This window comes from Gadus morhua, chromosome 19, assembly GCF_902167405.1.
Source record: "Gadus morhua chromosome 19, gadMor3.0, whole genome shotgun sequence".
Taxonomy (NCBI): Eukaryota; Metazoa; Chordata; class Actinopteri; order Gadiformes; family Gadidae; genus Gadus; species Gadus morhua.
In genome coordinates, this window is record NC_044066.1 from 11,094,401 (window position 1) to 11,112,450 (window position 18,050).

Here is an 18,050-nt window from a genome sequence, read left to right on the forward strand (position 1 = left end):
GTCGCCCTACCCCCCCCACTCACCCGTGTGTCGCCCTCCCCCCCCCACTCACCCGTGTGTCTCCCTCCCCCCCCACTCACCCGTGTGTCGCCCTCCCCCCCCCCACTCACCCGTGTGTCGCCCTCCCCCCTCCACTCCACCCGGTTGGGGAAGAGGTAGAAGTAGCGGCGCTGCCACTGGGTGAGGAACGGGTTCCCCAGCTTCAGCATGTAGCCGTGCATGATGCAGTCCTTCCCCAGGGCGTAGTCTGTGGGGTGGGGGGGGGGGGGGGAGACAGGGGGTCAGCAGCCTGACCATACAAGGGTATCGCTAGGAAGGCCTTTATGGTCAGCTCCATCCCATTGGAATCATTTACCCGTCAACATTAGATCGTATTCATCTCTATGCTAAAAATGCAGTTTCATCGTACTATAGGCACAGCAGTACATGTACTTAATCACATTGTGATAAAATGTTAGTCCATCATCACCGATACCATCACTTCCTCATGTATTTACCTCTTCCCTATAGAAATTGCATGCAAGATTAAGGTTAAGCTTTCAATACACAAGTGTCTGTGCAATCTTTTTTTTTTTGCAATCTTTTTTGTTTTGTTATTGAGGAATACGTTCTTAATATGTTGTTATAGGACTTTGTTGTCAAGGACCCCCTTGAAAACGAGATGGGTTTATCTCAAGGGCTTACTCCTAATAAAATAATTTGAACACATGAGGCTACGGGGGGGACAGTGTACGTCATACTACCTTATTTTCCTGTTTTTATTATGCTACCTTTGTGTCCTCCCTTCGTTCTTTCCCGATGCATTGGGAGTGTGGCATGGACGACACACGGAACATCCTTGTAATTAAATCGAAGTATAAACCACATGCGTGTTTCGCTCGTTCAGATCTGTGCTGTTTAAAGACCAAACGGGGGAACTACCGTGCAGAAGAACAAGCTGCTCTACCTAGCTCAGGAGGTGGAGCAGGTTGACCGGTAACCGGAAGGTTAAGAGTTCGATCCCCGGCTCTCCCTAGCGGAGTGTCGAGGAGACCCTGAGCAAGACACCTCACCCTGACTGCTGCTGACGCTGTCGCCCTGCGTGGTTGACTCCGCCGCCGGTGCGTGAATGTGTGAATACAAGTCACTTGGATAAAAGCCTCAGACTAAATGTGGTCGGCGCTGAACGGTAGCACCGTAGGTGGGTCCCGGAATGAATCAGGTCGACGGATTCCTCCGGGTCGTTCCCTCGCAGCAGAAATGCCCTGGGTTTCCAGCCCTCATGTCCTCCATCTTACTCGTCAGCACCCCTGAGCAGGTTGCCCCGCCCCCTACCTCCTCCTCCACACCCCTTATGTCGATCAAACGGCGGACTGGGCGTGTGCCGTACCCTCCTCGTGGCCCAGCTGCTTGTTCTTGGCCCTCTTGCGGACCTCGTTCTTGTCCGTGTCGCAGTTGACCGCCTCGTACACCGTCTCCGCCACCTCCTGCTGCCAGCGCTCCGAGATGACCAGCGGGAAGTTCTTATACAGCTCCTGGTCGCTGTCCAATAGCTGCACAGAGAGGGCGGGAGGGAGGGAGGGGCCCATTGCCGTCATCCAATCATGACAGAGGATCGGTTATGTGCCGCGGACTACGAAATGTGTTAAATGTGTTCTGGTAGATGGTGCCCACAGCACTTAAATTAAATGATTGTTTATACCTTAAGTGAACAAAAAGCATTCAAATATTAGCATGGTTATCAGTGCCAAAAACGGTCCATTCAATTCAACGAATAAAGAGGCACATTGTTTAATATCTCTTTGGATATCTCTTTTATCACATATGAACTGTTTGAAAGGAACAGTTTTCAAATGTAGGGGTAAATCTCTGTATAATTACACCGACTTACAGTAGGTAGAACTAGCACTGTATAATTAATTCACATATGCATTAAGTTGGCTCTAAGGATTATCTTTTTTTTTTCTTCTTTATTCTGGGTAGCATACATTATCCCGATAAAGGTTGGTGTGTGTGAGCGGGTGTGCGCGTGGGTGTGACACTCAAAGGGACTCTAATCAAATCACAGCTACAGGGGAAGAAGGCTGTGACGGCTGGCACTTCCTGTGAATTATCAACCCTGGGTTGAAGCACCAGACACTTATCAGCAAACATCAGCCCTTCGCTCATCAATCATGCAATGTGTGTGTAGTGCTTGGACTCTATTACGCCGCGTGTCATGAGGTGTGTTTGCGCGCGTGTGTGTGAGTGTACCTTGATACCCTTGGTGTCCTCTTCATCAAAGGAGCCAATGTCAAAAGCATCTGCTGCGTTCACCTCTCCTCTCGGTGGGATCAGAGGAGGAGAGTACTGGGGGGGAGAGAGGCAGAGAGAGAGAGAGAGTGAGTGAGTGAGTGAGTGAGTGAGTGAGTGAGTGAGTGAGTGAGAAAGAGACAGAGAGAGAGAGAGAGAGAGAGAGACACACAGACAGACAGACAGACAGACAGACAGACAGACAGACAGACAGACAGAGACAGACACAGCGACAGACACAGCGACAGAGACAAGCAGAGAGAGAGAGAGAGAGAGAGAGAGAGAGAGAGACAGAGACAGAGACAGAGACAGAGACAGAGACAGAGAGAGAGAGAGACAGAGAGAGAGAGAGAGAGAGAGAGGGAGAAGTAGAGAGAGAGAGAGGTGGAGGGAGGGAGACAGCCAGACAAGACAGGGAGATGAAATGAAAGAAAGAGAGAACAGGGGAAAGGGAATATGGTGAGCAGAAGGTAAAGGAAAGAGGGGGGAGAGAGGGGAAGTAAACCAACATTCGACATTCCCTCGGCCGGGTCTTTTTGTTTTTCCTTTTTTTTTTTTTTGCTGAATGGTTGAGTATCCATAGCAACAGGGAGCTTGGGTCAGGGGCTGGGCAGCGGATTTGGATGCTGGCGTTTCCTTCATGGATTTACACTAGAAACAGGCCTTGATCTCCGCTGACACAGGCCAGCCGCTCGCCTGAATGAGCAAGCAGCCCCGCGACACACTGGCTAAATGTCACGGCCAAATGTGCAAAGATAACCTTCTAAAAATATCGACGAAATCAACTTCCTCGAGGGGGCAAGCTCTGCTGCGGCCGTGTTCATGCGGAATGGGGTCTTTTTTCGTCGCTTTCATCCGTAAGGGGAGTCTTTTTTATTTTTAGGAAGGAGGAAAAGACTAAAGGAAATACTAAAAGGGGTGTGTTTATAAATAGACATGCCCCCTCACCTTTTGGAGGTACACCTGCTGCCAGTCGATGCCTTTGAAAAACAGATGTTCCTTCACCTCGTGAGCCCTGCGCGATCACAGATAGAGAGAGACAGACACATAGGGGAGGGGGAGAATTTCAGCCATGAGGTTTCACATCCGACCACCAGGTGGCAGTATTCACCACCAGTTCATATACACACAGGAGAGACAGCCAGCCAACCTAGTGACACAAACACTCGTGGAGCACGCAGTCGATGGTAACCTCAGCCAGCATGGCTCAGTAGCGAGCTAGAGGCTCAGCAGCGAGCTAGAGGCTCAGTAGCGCGCTAACGGCTGATCTGCAGGAACACACACTCTTAATAAACTGAAACTGTATCCCTTCTGTCGACGCCCGCGGGGGGGCTGCTTGTAAAATATTTCATTTCGATTTATGTGCCTGGATGTGTTCACAGGGCCCCACGGTGTGCGTGATGTACATTGGGCGCACAGATCTTAACAAACACACAACACACACCATGTTTACAGGGACTTGCAGTGTGTTCTTTTAGGAGTGTTGTGTATTAGTCTTAAGTGTGTGATATGGAAGTAGGAGTAGGTGCTTATGACACTGTGTGTGTGTTAGGATTGTCGACTGACCCTCGACCCAGACAGCCAAGCCTCTTGGCCACGTCTCTCTGCAGCAGACCCTCCAGAAGACCCTTCAGCTCCACCGTGAAGGAGTCCGGCAGCTCCACGTTCTGGAGAGAGAGGGAGAGAACGATGACGAGGGAGGAATAAAGTAGGACATAAGAGAGTTAGAGGGATGACATGGGTCGAGGGGGGGGGAGGAGGGGGATATATTTGTAGATTTATCCTCTCTTCAGCGACGGTCCCTCGCGAGCCCACTCTGCTGTAACTTATTGATCAGTGTTTCGGACCTGTGTCCGACACTCTCGCACATACCCGTTCAAAAACATAAAATATTGAAATACTACTAAAAAAAAAAGTGAGAAGCTGACAGGCCATCCGTCAGGGAGCTTGTGCCGCCCCGCGGTCCGGTCTCATCGCTCTCTTCCTGTGGGGAGATCTCAGTCCCGGGCCGCTCCGCACGGCCACCGTGTTTACATAATGAAGCCATTCATCATATTTAATGAACACAAAGACTTGTAGTGGCAGCTATTTTTAGTCGGGCCAGGAAAGACTTATAACGTTTTTCACCATTTCTCTCTTGTCTGTCACACGAGTGCACGCGCACGGGCACGCGCACGGACACACGGATTAGGCGGGCTGAACCAGATTAAGTGGCTGGATTTCGAGCCTAATCTGGCTTTATTGTGATAGGAAAGATCATGCTCTCTCGACATGTGGGGCTGACCCGCCCAGCCTAAAGAGACACCCGTGTGTCTAGCTTGCATACGCATTTGGATATATGTGTGCGTTGGGTTCGGTTCATGTGTTTGTCTGTGTGTGTGAGACACTGGAATAATCCTAAACCTACAAGCAAACAATTGACAACAGCTGTAATCCATCTGTTGTTTCTGACGATACGTGTGAGGCACTCAGATAATATGAATCCCAAACCAACTCAAACGCCTTAGTACAACAGCCCTAAACCAACTACACGATATCCATTGCAGAGAGTGGACGTAGATTCAACCGTTGCAAAAGGGTCATGTGGGCACATTTCCTTGTATGCCTATGTAACACAAACCAAGATCAATAAAAGACAATTGGGAATCTATCAAGAAACGTTAAGATCATCACCATGACCAAGTATTGATCAAGGAAGGCTGTATCTTTCCCAGAGGGCAGATCATCACTTCCACCACTGGGTCGAATGTGAACAGACACTTCCCTTTTGCGTGAACTCAAGACTAGGAGCGATTTTAGAATAGGGGAAGTACATGCCCTGAGGAAAACAATCCCCACATTTTCCCCTCTTCTTTGGCAGTTGACAACAAAGAACTGATTGAGGGCCTTGGAACATCAACGGTGCTATGGAGGACACAGCCAGCCGTAGCCAGGCACCCTGGACCCGTCTCAACGTCTCTGCGTTATCTAGCGTTGGTGGCCTACACTCACGGGCCCCAGTGGCGTGTCGGAGGTCCTCCAAAGCAAACTGAAAACAGTGTTGTTTCGGAGGCCGGAGTAAAATTAGAGACGACACCCAAACAAAAGCTGGATTCAACCTCATTAAGTGTGTCAATGCGACAAAATTAACCACTTTAAAAAGGAAGAAAGCTCGAGCTGAAATAAAGTTAGTGTGCGAATACCAATTAGCTCTGAGCCTCTAAATCACCTCACATGGGTAACCGGAGTGTGTCGCCCGACACAGCATGCACAGGTGTGTTCACTTAAAACACCCCCCCCTGGCGATGGAGCCTTTTCACACATCGTCAACAGCACGATTAAGCAACTTCCTCTTCCTGTCATTTTGAGCGGCGGCTGGGTTTTATTTTATCACTGTCGCAGCACCAGCATGGTCAATGGAGATGCACTTTACTAGCTGTGTCTTTGCTGCTGTACTGACATACCTAAATCGAAAAAGTCATGTTTATGGTTCAACTGGGTTTTTTTTCTACGGTGAAAAGGGCCCCTTGGACCCAAACCCAGTGCAGAGAGACGTCTTGGAACATCCATATCCCAGGTTAACAGTGTGTGATCAAGTGTGTTAAAGATAGCAGAAGAGTGAGTGAGTGTGTGCGTTTGCGGGGTCATGTCTTACCATGGTAAGTGTCATCCGGTCAATCTCATGTTTGTCTTTGGTTTTGTGCTGTCGGAACGGACTGTGCCTGACAAGAGAGGGAGAGAGACGAGACTGTGATGCCAGCACCGGTACTGTCTGCGTTGGGATTGATCACTGCAGATATGTAGAGATACTACAGGAAGCATGGAGATGAACGGCTCCAAGCCATTACGGATGCTGAGCACGTTGACATCAATTGTTAAGGACTGATGACATTCTATTGCCACCATAATTCATTTCCGCCTCATAAGCCCTCCAAGTGATAGATAGGCTCTTTGACTTCAACTTTATTTATAAAATGTTAATAACAGCTACATAAAAAAAAAAAACATTTGATAAATTCATAAAATATGTAAAGCAATATCGAAGGAAGTTAACATTGGGCAGAATTTCAAAAAGCCTAAGGAGCAAAGAATAGAATAATCGCATCCACAATGGATGTGAAGGAGTAGCTTTTCCTACACGGCATGAAGAGGATAAATAATGTAGCTGAACCACCTCAGCCAGGTCAACCTCAGAGATTGGCTGTGAGGCTGATACATCGTACATCACCGCGAGCACGGCCCCTAACCGAGAGAGACCTGAATAGACCCAAAACCAGGGCGGCTAGAGAAACAAGGGCTGCCTCTCTGCAGAGGAACTAGGATGTGAATAAAACGATTAAGGGTGACAAAAACACTACAGCGAAGCAGGTGGGAGAACAATCTGCTGGGCTGACGCAGCGACGCACCAACGGGGGCGTCGCGACACAAACCTCTTCCTTTATTATGGTGTTCACAACACACTTCATTGAGAGGAAGTCACAGACACCTCGCCAGCCCTCTCAACCTCTCGATGGGTCTCTCTCGCCCTCACACTGTGTGTGTGTGTGTGTGTGTGTGTGTGTGTGTGTGTGTGTGTGTGTGTGTGTGTGTGTGTGTGTGTGTGTGTGTGTGTGTGTGTGTGTGTGTGTGTGTGTGTGTGTGTGTGTGTGTGTGTGTGTGTGTGTGTGTGTGTGTGTGTGCAAAATAAGAAAAAATATAACTTGGTTCCTGACCCGACCCTGACCTTTGGTATCTACACACTAAAAAGTTTACACAACTAAAAACTAAACGAGGGACAGCAAAAAAAGAAAGAGAGCAAAGGCGAGAAAGAGAAAACGTAAGCGAGAGAGAGACACAGACAGAAATAGAGACGGAGACGGAGACAGAGAGGTGTGGATGTGGTTTACCCTCGGAGCAGTTTGAACAGCATGCAGCCCAGGGAGAACCAGTCAGCACTGCTGTCGTACGCCGTCCCCTTCTGCAGCACCTCTGGAGCCATGTAGCCGTGCGTGCCCCTGGGAACCCCCCCACACACACACACGCACACGCACACGCACACACACACACACACACACACACACACACACACACACACACGTTATTTAACATGGCAGACTGGCCTTTACCAACAGACCGCATCATATAGCAAAGCAAGACGTAGCGTAGCAGTCTGGACTTTACAAATAGCCAGCGATATATGACGTAGCATGGCAGACTGGCCTTTTCCATCAGACAGCATTAAACCGCTTAGCAGCTTAGCATTGGACAGCATTATAACGTAGCATAGCATACTGGCCTTTTCCCGTAGACAGCATTACATATCCTAGCATGACAATGCATAGAATACAGGCTTTTACCAGGAGACAGCGTTACATAGCCTAGCATAACCTAGCCTACCATACTAGCTTTTACACAGACAGCAATATATAGCATAAAGTAGTCTAGCATACTGGCCTTTTGCCACACAGTGTAACGATGCATAGCAAAGCATAATTTACTGCCTTTGACCAAGACACAATGACACAGCAGTAGCACATCTGCTTTATTTTACTCACAGAACACATTACCTATCCTAGCAGAATGTAGTGCAACATAAATCGATTCCCCCCCCCATACAGGTCATGACAAAGCATAGGGTGATTTACCAACCGACTAGTTTAACATGGCATAGAATTGACCTGGGCGCAGCACAGCACAACCGTCTGCCCGCCGACCGCAACAAGTGGCGCGGAAAACCGGAACTCGGATGATTCACGGTACACACGGCAGCATATAGAGAAACCGGAAGCTTCCCGGCACTACTCACACACTGGCGTGGGGCTTCTTCTTGGAGAAGTCGCACGCGAGGCCCAGGTCCGAGATCCGAACGTGGCCGTGCTCGTCCAGCAGAATGTTGGCCGGCTACAGAGAGAACAACAACACGGGGACAGATCATCAGGGACTTTAGGGAACTGAGCGCGGTAGGACACATTGATTCATGACCCACAGTTCCCGTTTCCGTTTATTTCTGAATTCCTTTTAGTGGAGGGAGGTCGGGGACGTACAAATGTGGACAAAGCCGATAAAAGGATATGTCCTCAAGTCCTGGCTTTTGTCTGGTTGGGCCAACGCGTGACTCACACACTCGTACGCGCAGTCGGAGAGTAGTATCTGCATTGCAGGGCTGTGTTTATTAAGAACGGTCCTAAAACTGTTCCTTGGCTTTATATCTATTATTATGGCAACCGATCCAAACAGCAGAGGAAAAGAAGTAAAGCAGAAAGGGAGCGGGAGACACGTGTAGCAGGGATAAGAAGGCTCTGTTTGCGTTCTGAAACGCAGTCTATGAGAACATTGTATAAATGGTATGAGAATATTCAGCTTCGATAGCTTCAGCAGCGGAGGGACCTTAGTAATAAATAATAATGATGTTATAGCCCCCATAATTCCCCTTGGCTTTACTTTTTTTGTTGTTGAGCTTATTCTGAATAAAACCGAATAAACTCTGCAGACTGGTTATAGGTACAGCGTAAACACAACCCCTGATTTTATGCCTCAGTTTACAAAGTACACAGGAGCTTAAATATTTATAACTAAATATTTTTGCCGACCAACATTGCCTAAAAAAGTGTGAAAAAAAAGTGTTGTATCATTCCATGTATGGATTTTGTTTGGTTTTTAGGTTTTGGGTTTGTTCATCAGACATAAACCAAAGGCAACTGAATAAAAAACCACTTAATGGGCTCAAACCCCTTGATCCAAACATTCTGAAAGTAATGCCAGAGTTTGTACTTCCACGGTTACTACACTGCTGTCAAGAAAAAAGTACAAAATAAAAAAGAAGCTATTTATGCGCTTACCTCTCCAAAAGCAATACTAGAGGTTCGAGGACGTTTCGAAAAACAAAAACACAGATTCCAACAAACACAAGTCCATATTTAGGCCTGCTTACAATGCGTGCTGGTCAGAGGGCCGTGGAGGCCCACCACTATCTCAGCCCCATGGCCATGGATGGTGGGGACACCTCAGCACAGCCTCAAACCAACAAATGTATGGTGTATATTTATACTCATTGAATAATAATTTAATAAAAAATATAATTTTGGTCCATTTCAGAAATAGTTTTGTGTCATCTTGGGTCCATTTGACAGAGATTTTGTTTCGGCCCTCTTGAGAATGGTATTGGTGTCGGCCAATGCAAGAATGATTAATTTAGTGTCGACCCAGTTGAGAAGGAAAAGTGAAGGATTGCTAAAAAAGAAACCAACACCATGTGGGAAAGCACATACCTTGAGGTCTCTATAGACCACGAAGCGGTTGTGCATGTGTTCCAGGCCCAGGATGATTTCGGCGGCGTAGAAACGCATCTCCTTCTCGCTGAACACACCGTGCTGAGACAGGTGGTAGTGCAGGTCTCCTCCTGCAAACACCAGAGTACGGGTTATGGCTGGGGGAGGGTTCTGGCTTCCTTCCCCCCCTATATCCACACCCATGCCTGTAGGCATCCTTGAGCAAGAGGCCCAAAACCCTACTCCGAAACGACACACATCCAAAACCCACAGTAAGGCCCAATCCCATTTCTACCCCTTACCCCTTCCCCTTACCCCTCCCCCTGGCTTTTTAAGGGGTAACGGGAAGAGGTAAGGGGAAGGGGTAAGGGGTATAAATGGGATTGGGCCCAAGACACTTTGGATACAAGCTTTGTAAAATCAATGTTTTTTCCAAGTATGAGCAATCTTGGATGTTTGACTGGAGATGATTTTATCAGAGGAGTTTGGGTTCTCAACCCACACCCTGTTCATCATCCTGCTCGTCTTCACGCATTTCACTAGAACAGTGGTCTTCCAACTGTGGGTCAAAGCAGGTTAATACGTGCATGTCCCTTTTCCTCAACCGTTGATGAACGATTCAAAGTAGAAAAATCATCATCGACATTTTTTCCAAATGTCGAGGAGAATGTCTTTTATTTTACTGCACAAAATATTAGGTGAGGCCAAAACCATCTCCCAAGCTGGGGCACAGCAGGATAGAGTTTGGGAACCCCTGCACTGAAAAGAATATCATGAGTACTGGCCGAACGGGTTACTCGATCGAGCCAAATACAGCTCTGCAAGGAATTCAATCAATCGTCAAGTAGTCCCTCTCTGTCCGAGGCATGCCTTTGGTTGGCCGGCCGACAGGCCACGGACACAAATATAAAATCCCCCATAAAACAAGTGATGTTTTTGTCTAAAACCACGATAAACCCCTCTGCCCCCCCCAAGGCCCGGCTACATAAGTGGTTGATGGGTGATGTCAGCAGAGAGTCCTGGTGTTTTTGCCAATCCCGCCACGGTGGAATGTCTGGAGTGTGTGCCTGAGGCCAGCGGTGGTGGTGGTGATGGCGGTGTGCCGGTCTTCCAGGGCACAGGGACTGAGGTCGGGATGTGCGTGTGTGAGGCGGAGGGAGGGACTCAGACCAGGCCATACCATTCATCAAGTCCAGGATGAAGCATAGCTTGTCGGGGGTGTGGAAGGCGTAGGTCATGCACACGATGAACGGGCAGTCCTGCAGGAGCAAACCAGAGGGAACGATTTGCATTACTGTTTGTCAAGGCTAAAGCCATTTCCATAGATTACATTATTCCTCGTCCACGTCTGTTAAGTCGTAAAAGGATGCAAATTTGTATTTTCTGATAAGAAAGGTTAAGTAGTGTCACCTTAAATCAGGCGTTGTTAGAACGTGCGAGGACAATGCACAACTCTAACGGTTTCTATGTGTATAAATGGGGAAAGAAGACGCCATATTCAGTTCAGTGTGGTTGTTGTCGAGGATCACTCACCCCTGTGCTGACGAGAGACAACATGATCCTCTCATTGAGGGCCAAAGTCTCTCCCTGCTTCATCTTAATCCTCTTCTTGTCCAAACACTTCATAGCATACCTGAGACACACACACACACACACACACACACACACACACACACACACACACACACACACACACACACACACACACACACACACACACACACACACACACACACACACACACACACACAATGTGCGGGATTAACCAAGAGAGGGGGGGGGAATGTTCCTCTGCAAAGTGATTTACAACTTCTGTTGACAATTGCATCATGTGTTGATCCTTACATCTTCCCCGTGTCTGCCTTCCTGCAGCCGTACACCTCCCCGAAGCCCCCTCTGCCGATGATCCGATGCACACTGAAGTCATTCATGGTCAACTGAGGGGATGGGGGTGTGAAGAAGGGACACACACGCGCATAAACACGAACACACACACACACAAAACATAACACTCCAGCGGTTAATCATAGTATCTCTCAAGGCGACTTCTGAGGTGTGGAAGGAGAGCGCGTGGCCAAGTACTCACGTGGATGTTTAGCTCGACGTTCTTCCACTGGCAAAACCGGGTGAATTTATCGCTGTGAGAAATGAGAAATGAGAGAGAAGAGAGAAGAGAGAGACACAATGTAAGAACAGTCAACCGCCATGTTTTCTTTATCTGATCCCCCCCTGGGCAGCAGATCTCCGCCTCACCTCTCGATGAACTTCAGGAAGATGTTGCCTCTCAAGCTGTCGCAGATCTCCACTATGTACGGCTGTGAGAGAGAGCGAGACAGAGGGAGAGGCATAAATAAAATAAAAGGAGAGTCCATGCGTTACTGAGAAACTAAATGTGTGCTTGCCTGCGCTGGTGTGTGACAGCATCACAAATATCCTTTGAACAGGTGCTTTTATTAAACGCAACACAAGGTGGTCCTTCTTTCTCGTTAAAGAGCATTTTGCTCAAGGATGCATACAGGTTAGACTGTGGATATTGGAGTTCAAAGCCCCGAATCGGCTGGCAGTTCATTACCCTGATCGTTAGACTGTCCAGGCCCGTTCCTCTGTGGAAACCTCTCTTTTGTGTTGGTCAGCAATATCTTGACTATTACACTGCAATAACTGCAATCCCTAATTTCCCGTCTGGGATTAACAAAGTACATCCATATACGAATTTAGCCGGAAGGGTATATATATAAAATATATAAAAATAAAACCACAAAAGGAATATTCACTGTTCTGTTTCTTGTGTCTAGATGCTGAAGGCATGCACTGAGCACATTTTTTTGAAGATGACATAGAAACACTGATGTAAGTTCTTAAATTTAGGGATTTAGCCTGGAGCGGTTGGATCTGGTGCGTGGTAAGAAGTCTACCTCTTACCTAATCTCATATTCAAAAGTATAATAAAAAACAAATATTGCAAAAACAATAAACCCTCTCTCCTATCGCTCTCTGGTCTCATGCCTACCGTGCTGGCGTATCACACACACGCACGCACAGTCACCCACACACGCAAAAGCATGCATGCTTGGTTCGGCTAGACCCCTTTCCCCGACTTCATAACGTAGCCTTATCTTCCCGTGATCATTCAATATGTCATGCAGCATCAACCACATGGATTCAGGAAGCAATAGGAAGTGATTTTGAGGTTTGTTCGTTTTTCCTCTGTTTGAGGAGAGGATATTTTCGGACTTGTAGGGGTTATTCAACATAGGATTTCAGCTGTACAGTTTTTTTCAGTGATTGTCAGGTGGGCATGGAAATCCTGTATCTTTGATATAATGTAAAAAATAAAAATGTCACCACCAGAACATAATGAAAAACTGAGATCCTGTTAAAAGAGTACTTGGCAAACACAGCGATCAGCTGCCCGTTTGTCCCCTTTGCGACAGGCCGCGGTACGCTAGCACTGTCAAATCCTGCCAATATCCTGCTTTCCCGCCTTCACCCGTAGTGGTGTCCTGTTTGTGTAGTCACAGTAGGCGACAGCAATCAACTGGTGAACCCACAACGCCTCCTCTTAAGACACCTCACGTTTGTAAAAGGAACGGTGCCTGCCATCTACTGCTCGCTACGTGTCACGTTTCATATCAAAGGCCGGATTAGAGTTAGTAGTGTGGATTGCACAACATGTGTCATAACACTACACAACCCCCCTTTGGTTACGGATTGATGTTCGCGCAGCGTGAGAAAACAGGAAGTAGAACGGGTTCGCTCACATAACTCTAAAAACGTCTAAAATAAACCAGTCACACGCTGTCTCGATTGATTTTAACCGCCACTTCTGAATCTGTGCGGGCTGCAGGATTGAGGTACTTGCTAAAATTGTATTTAAAAAAAGTATTTTAAACGAATGGCTACATAATGACTCAAGCATAGCAATCGTACCTGCTTCCTAAATATATAATAGTACATTCATTGTATTTGGAGCTAAATTGAATATCATCATCACAGGGTGAAAAGGGTCTGCTTGAGTGAGTGAGTGAGTGAGTGAGAAGTGGAAGCAGAAATCCTACCTGGAAGAGAGTGGGGGGCACCTGTTGCTTGGCCAGGTGGGTCTGGACGTGGTCCACCGCCTTCTTAGAGAAAGGCTGAGACGAGATGATGTGGAAACAGAAAACCGGGTCAGTAGATGTCCTTATAAACTACCTCGTACTTTCAGCTCCTCCGTCATTTTCTTTTAATTTTGTTTTAATTTTTGCTTCCAAAGAATTCATTGTCCTAGTGATTCATTATCCCGTCTATAAAAATTGCATAATGTTAAATTCTGTGTATTTTGAGTAAAATCAGTTTTTTGTTGTTTTATACAACCGCTGGTAAGAGGTGGGCCAAACAACGCTTAAGTCAAGGGGAAGGTGACTTTTTAAATAGTAGTGTGATGGGATCAACACCTCATCCTCTTAGAGCTAACCTTCCCCCTCTACAGCTGCAGTAACGAAAGGAACCCAGGGCAAAGTGGGACACCTCCGTCTTTCTGCTTATTCATGTTGTCCCTGGGCCTTGCTGCGCTCTGAACTCAGCATTGCGGTGTTCTGCACATCAAATTTAATTCATGATGACGTTGGAGACGAAGGTGTGCAACGGGACGCCACTGGACCCAGGCTGGCTAGCCTCTTTCTGTCGAGTAAGGTTTTCCGAAAGGCCTCTGCGTGGTTTGAATTTATTGTTATCGTGTTCTGTGCGTTAAATGCGATTGATGATAGTGCTTGCTTTGTCAACTTTTGTCTTTCTGCTTACTACCGCTTTCCTGAAACTGGTGTGCGAATAGATTTTTATCACGTTTTGTGGATTAAATGATAACTATGACATTGGAGGTGTGTGGAAGGGGCCGACTCTGGGCCTGCCGTCATAACTGTTGAGAGGAGAACGGCTTCGGTCTTGTGGCTCAGTGGCATTTCTTAAGGAACGTGACGTTCACGGAAATGATCGTTACGTGTTCGGTAAATATAATCAAATTAAAAAAGAAATTAGATCGGATCCCACGGCTCAGGGCCGTACGGCCGTCTGTGTGTTTGTCTGTCTGACCTCGCCCGTCTGACCTCCTCCGCCTTTCGGGAAGCAGGGGGTGGGGATGGGTGGGGGGGGGGGGATTAACAGTTCGCCCTCACATGTGAACAGGACAGAAGTTCCTTCATGATGTAGCCATCGTAAATCTGTCTGCTGCGAAGCAACCTCTCCTCCTCCGAGTCCAGCTTCTCGTAGTCCTTAATCTGGAACACAGACACGCAAACACACACAGTCAGACATAGAGTCAGAGTCACAAACACACACAGGGAGTCTCACACACACACACACACACACACAGTCAGTCACAGTCAGACACAGAGTCAGAGTCACAAACACACAGAGTCACACACACACACACAGTCAGTCAGACACAGAGACACACACACACACACACACACATTCAGACAGAGTCAGAGTCACACACAGTCAGAGTCACACACAAACGGAGACACAGACACACACACACACACACACACACACACACACACACACACACACAGTCCTTGTTCAGTTCCACCACAAACAGACACAATCTTTTCGAGGAGGCGCAAATCCGAACAAGCAGGATTACAACCATAATCTCTCTCAATCATATCACATGATGCCCTTTAATCCAACACACACATATACATACAAAATCATGCCGGTGCACACACACAGACGCACATGGAAACAAACACACACTTATATTTACCTCTTCGTAGAACTTGAGCTGTGGCACTGCTTCATCTATCTCATTCAAACAGAAGTCCTTGAACAGCAGAAAGCCTGGGTGACAGAAAAGAGGAGAAAGCGCAGGTTAATAACAGTGATGCTTCAGGAGAGCACTCTGCGTCTCTACAGAGCCTGGGGGCTGGAGGGTACACAAATTTAGATCACGATGTACATTTTCATATCAGGCAACACGATAGTTGTTACGATATCAGTCATTTAGTGGGTTGACAGGGTATTGTTTGGTTCTGACTCAAGCCGAATACAATATGATCACTTCAATTATTTTACTTGTCAATTATCACACTCTCTTTACGAACATGACATCAAACAGAAATGAAAACAACAGCTACGTCGGTATCAACATCTTCTAAAAGTGGCTGATCTTATGTAAACCCAGTTGAACAGTGCTTCAGGAAACAGAAAATGAATAGAGCTCAGACTCGCTTCAGAATACAAAAACAATGAGCGATTTTGTATATGAAATGTGCCGTAACTCTGTGGCGTTATACTTTGTGTACAAGAAGCCTAACCCTCTCGGACGCGGATATCGACAACTGCACTGACACAACCACACACACCATGGTGATACACATGTGGATATGTGCCCTACAATCTTAGCCCTCTCTCGGACCTGTTCATCAATTGCTGCCCAGACAGTAAAATAGTGGAGCAAATGGCATTTTACGGATAAGGGGGATAATTAAGTGGATGCAAATTCTTCAATAAATCCATATTATGGTAATTTTGTTTTTGAAAGACGTAGTCTCCCTGACTAAAACCAGGCCTTCATGCTTTTGGAGAAAGGGAACTGCACACAGTCATGTTACCAAAAGCAACCCGTGCTCATGTACCGCAGTGCAAGCAAACACAATCAAAGTGGTCTCTTTTATCAACAATTTCGTCATCGCCGAGTTCATTACTATTGCTGGTAACTTCATCAGTCGCAGTTGTGGCACAACCATTTTTAACCAAAATGAGGCCTGAATTATGGCGATTCGGGGCTCTGTGTGCAGGTACGTCATCAAGCACTGACGTGGCCCATTGTACTCTGGATGAACACATTGCACTGATTCAGGGCGCTGCGCAGAGTCAGTGATCGATGCTGTGAGAGGTATGTCGGAAAGGTCTTTAAAAACACATTGCCGTTATCGTGGCGGAATTGACGGCGATTAATATTAATATTGATTTACCGTCCAACCCTAATAGTGCCTAGGACCCAGGGTCGTTGGATCCCCGGTGTCTACAACCGTCTAACCTGTAGGCCACCTTCAGCCTGCGTTCTTGGCCCAGTGGATCCGATCTAGATATTTGAGGCAGATAGCGGCAGTGCATTGTTGCCAGACCCGCCTCACTTAGCAAACAACGCACTGGCACTCACAACTAATGCCGCCACGAGGAGAAATCGCAAACCTTTCACAAACACGATATCTAGTGAAAACCCATCCAAGTAGCTTGGCAGAAAGAAACAGCAAGAGAGACAGAGGCCGAGAGAGATTGGAGGCCAAAAGAGTGACAGAGAGAGAGAGGCCAAAAGAGTAACAGAGTTAGAGACAGCGGCCAAGGCCAAGAGAGAGGTATAGATGGAGGGGGGGGGGAGAGCGAGAGCGAGAGAGAGAGACAGAGAAAGACAAGGAGACATAGGCATAGAGAGATACAGAAACAGAGACAGAGAGGAAACGGAGAGTGAGATCAGACCCTGTGGTGTTGCCATGGCGATCGCCTCTATGGCTTTACAGTACCTCATGTTAAGAGGTGGAGGAAGAGGGGTTGATTGTACAGTGGGGCCTTGTATCAGTGCTCTGATACTCTGTTCTGCTCACCAGGGGGCCGTGTCATGTCTTGTGCACAGAGCCGTTTTAATTGGATCGGTTCTTTTTTTATTGCATCACCGTTGCGGCATTATCACAGGGTAGTCTCCGCCGGGCGCGAAATGAATACATTACAAAGAAAGTAGAGACGAACACAAAGAGCATTGAGCAACAAGCTACTCGCTAACCAACTTCATGCTACCTAGCTCCTTGCTTACTGGCAGCACACAAACTAGCTTATGCAAACTACCTGTATACCAACTAGCAGGGAACCAACCAGCGGTGAACCAACTAGCTGCTTATAAACTAACGCTGTACTACTACCTGCCCGCTAACCTGTTGCATGCTAATGATATGCGTGCCAGGTAGCTGCATGCTAATCAGCAGTGGGCTAGCGTTGTAGCATCAGTGTTTAAATGGTGTGTGTCTTAGCTCGCTGTGCAGCATCAGTGTGAAATGGTGTGTGTGCCCGTGTGTTCGTGTGCGTGTGTGTTCGTGCGTGCTAGACAAGAGCACCTTCATGAACTGGCATGCGGCTTTACATGCTCAGCATCGGGGATTAGCGGCAGGTATTAACCCGGGCCAAAATAGCCATTTTAAGAAGATCACACGTCGTGACACCGGTGGCTCCGTCACCCCGCGCTGTGTACCAACGTGTCCTGGCTGAGGAGTACACTGGACCACAGGGAGACTCTGCGTTGAGCCGTGGTTGCCTCGCGGCGTTCTCCTATCACGTCTCCTTCGCCTCTTCCTCCGGGTGCTTATCACTTCTGCAGACGCTGGGTGTCAGTTCCTCTATAACCCGAGCTCCATGTCCCCCCCCCCACCCCGGCGACAGCGCTGACAGCTACATTCATTCAAAACAAACGCACATGCTGTGGAACGTGTTGATGCGCGCGCGCACACACACACACACACACACACACACACACACACACACACACACACACACACACGGCATCGTTTGCAGAGTGCTGAGCGC

General features: G+C 47.5%; 1 protein-coding gene across 1 annotated transcript in view; it reads right to left on the bottom strand.

Annotated features, from left to right (window-relative positions):
- grk3 (G protein-coupled receptor kinase 3) overlaps window positions 1-18,050 on the bottom strand; it is a 41,378-nt gene that overhangs the window by 6,143 nt on the left and 17,185 nt on the right. The window contains exons 3-19 of the mRNA XM_030341312.1: window positions 15,241-15,314; window positions 14,648-14,749; window positions 13,556-13,630; window positions 11,751-11,812; window positions 11,584-11,635; window positions 11,343-11,434; window positions 11,031-11,130; window positions 10,678-10,756; window positions 9,498-9,628; window positions 8,036-8,130; window positions 7,137-7,244; window positions 5,906-5,972; window positions 3,838-3,938; window positions 3,220-3,286; window positions 2,233-2,328; window positions 1,370-1,532; window positions 111-247 (exon numbers count right to left, since the gene is read on the bottom strand). Of these exons, the coding sequence (XP_030197172.1) occupies window positions 111-247; window positions 1,370-1,532; window positions 2,233-2,328; window positions 3,220-3,286; window positions 3,838-3,938; window positions 5,906-5,972; window positions 7,137-7,244; window positions 8,036-8,130; window positions 9,498-9,628; window positions 10,678-10,756; window positions 11,031-11,130; window positions 11,343-11,434; window positions 11,584-11,635; window positions 11,751-11,812; window positions 13,556-13,630; window positions 14,648-14,749; window positions 15,241-15,314 (1,601 nt within the window). The remainder of the gene's footprint in view (window positions 1-110; window positions 248-1,369; window positions 1,533-2,232; window positions 2,329-3,219; window positions 3,287-3,837; window positions 3,939-5,905; window positions 5,973-7,136; window positions 7,245-8,035; window positions 8,131-9,497; window positions 9,629-10,677; window positions 10,757-11,030; window positions 11,131-11,342; window positions 11,435-11,583; window positions 11,636-11,750; window positions 11,813-13,555; window positions 13,631-14,647; window positions 14,750-15,240; window positions 15,315-18,050) is intronic.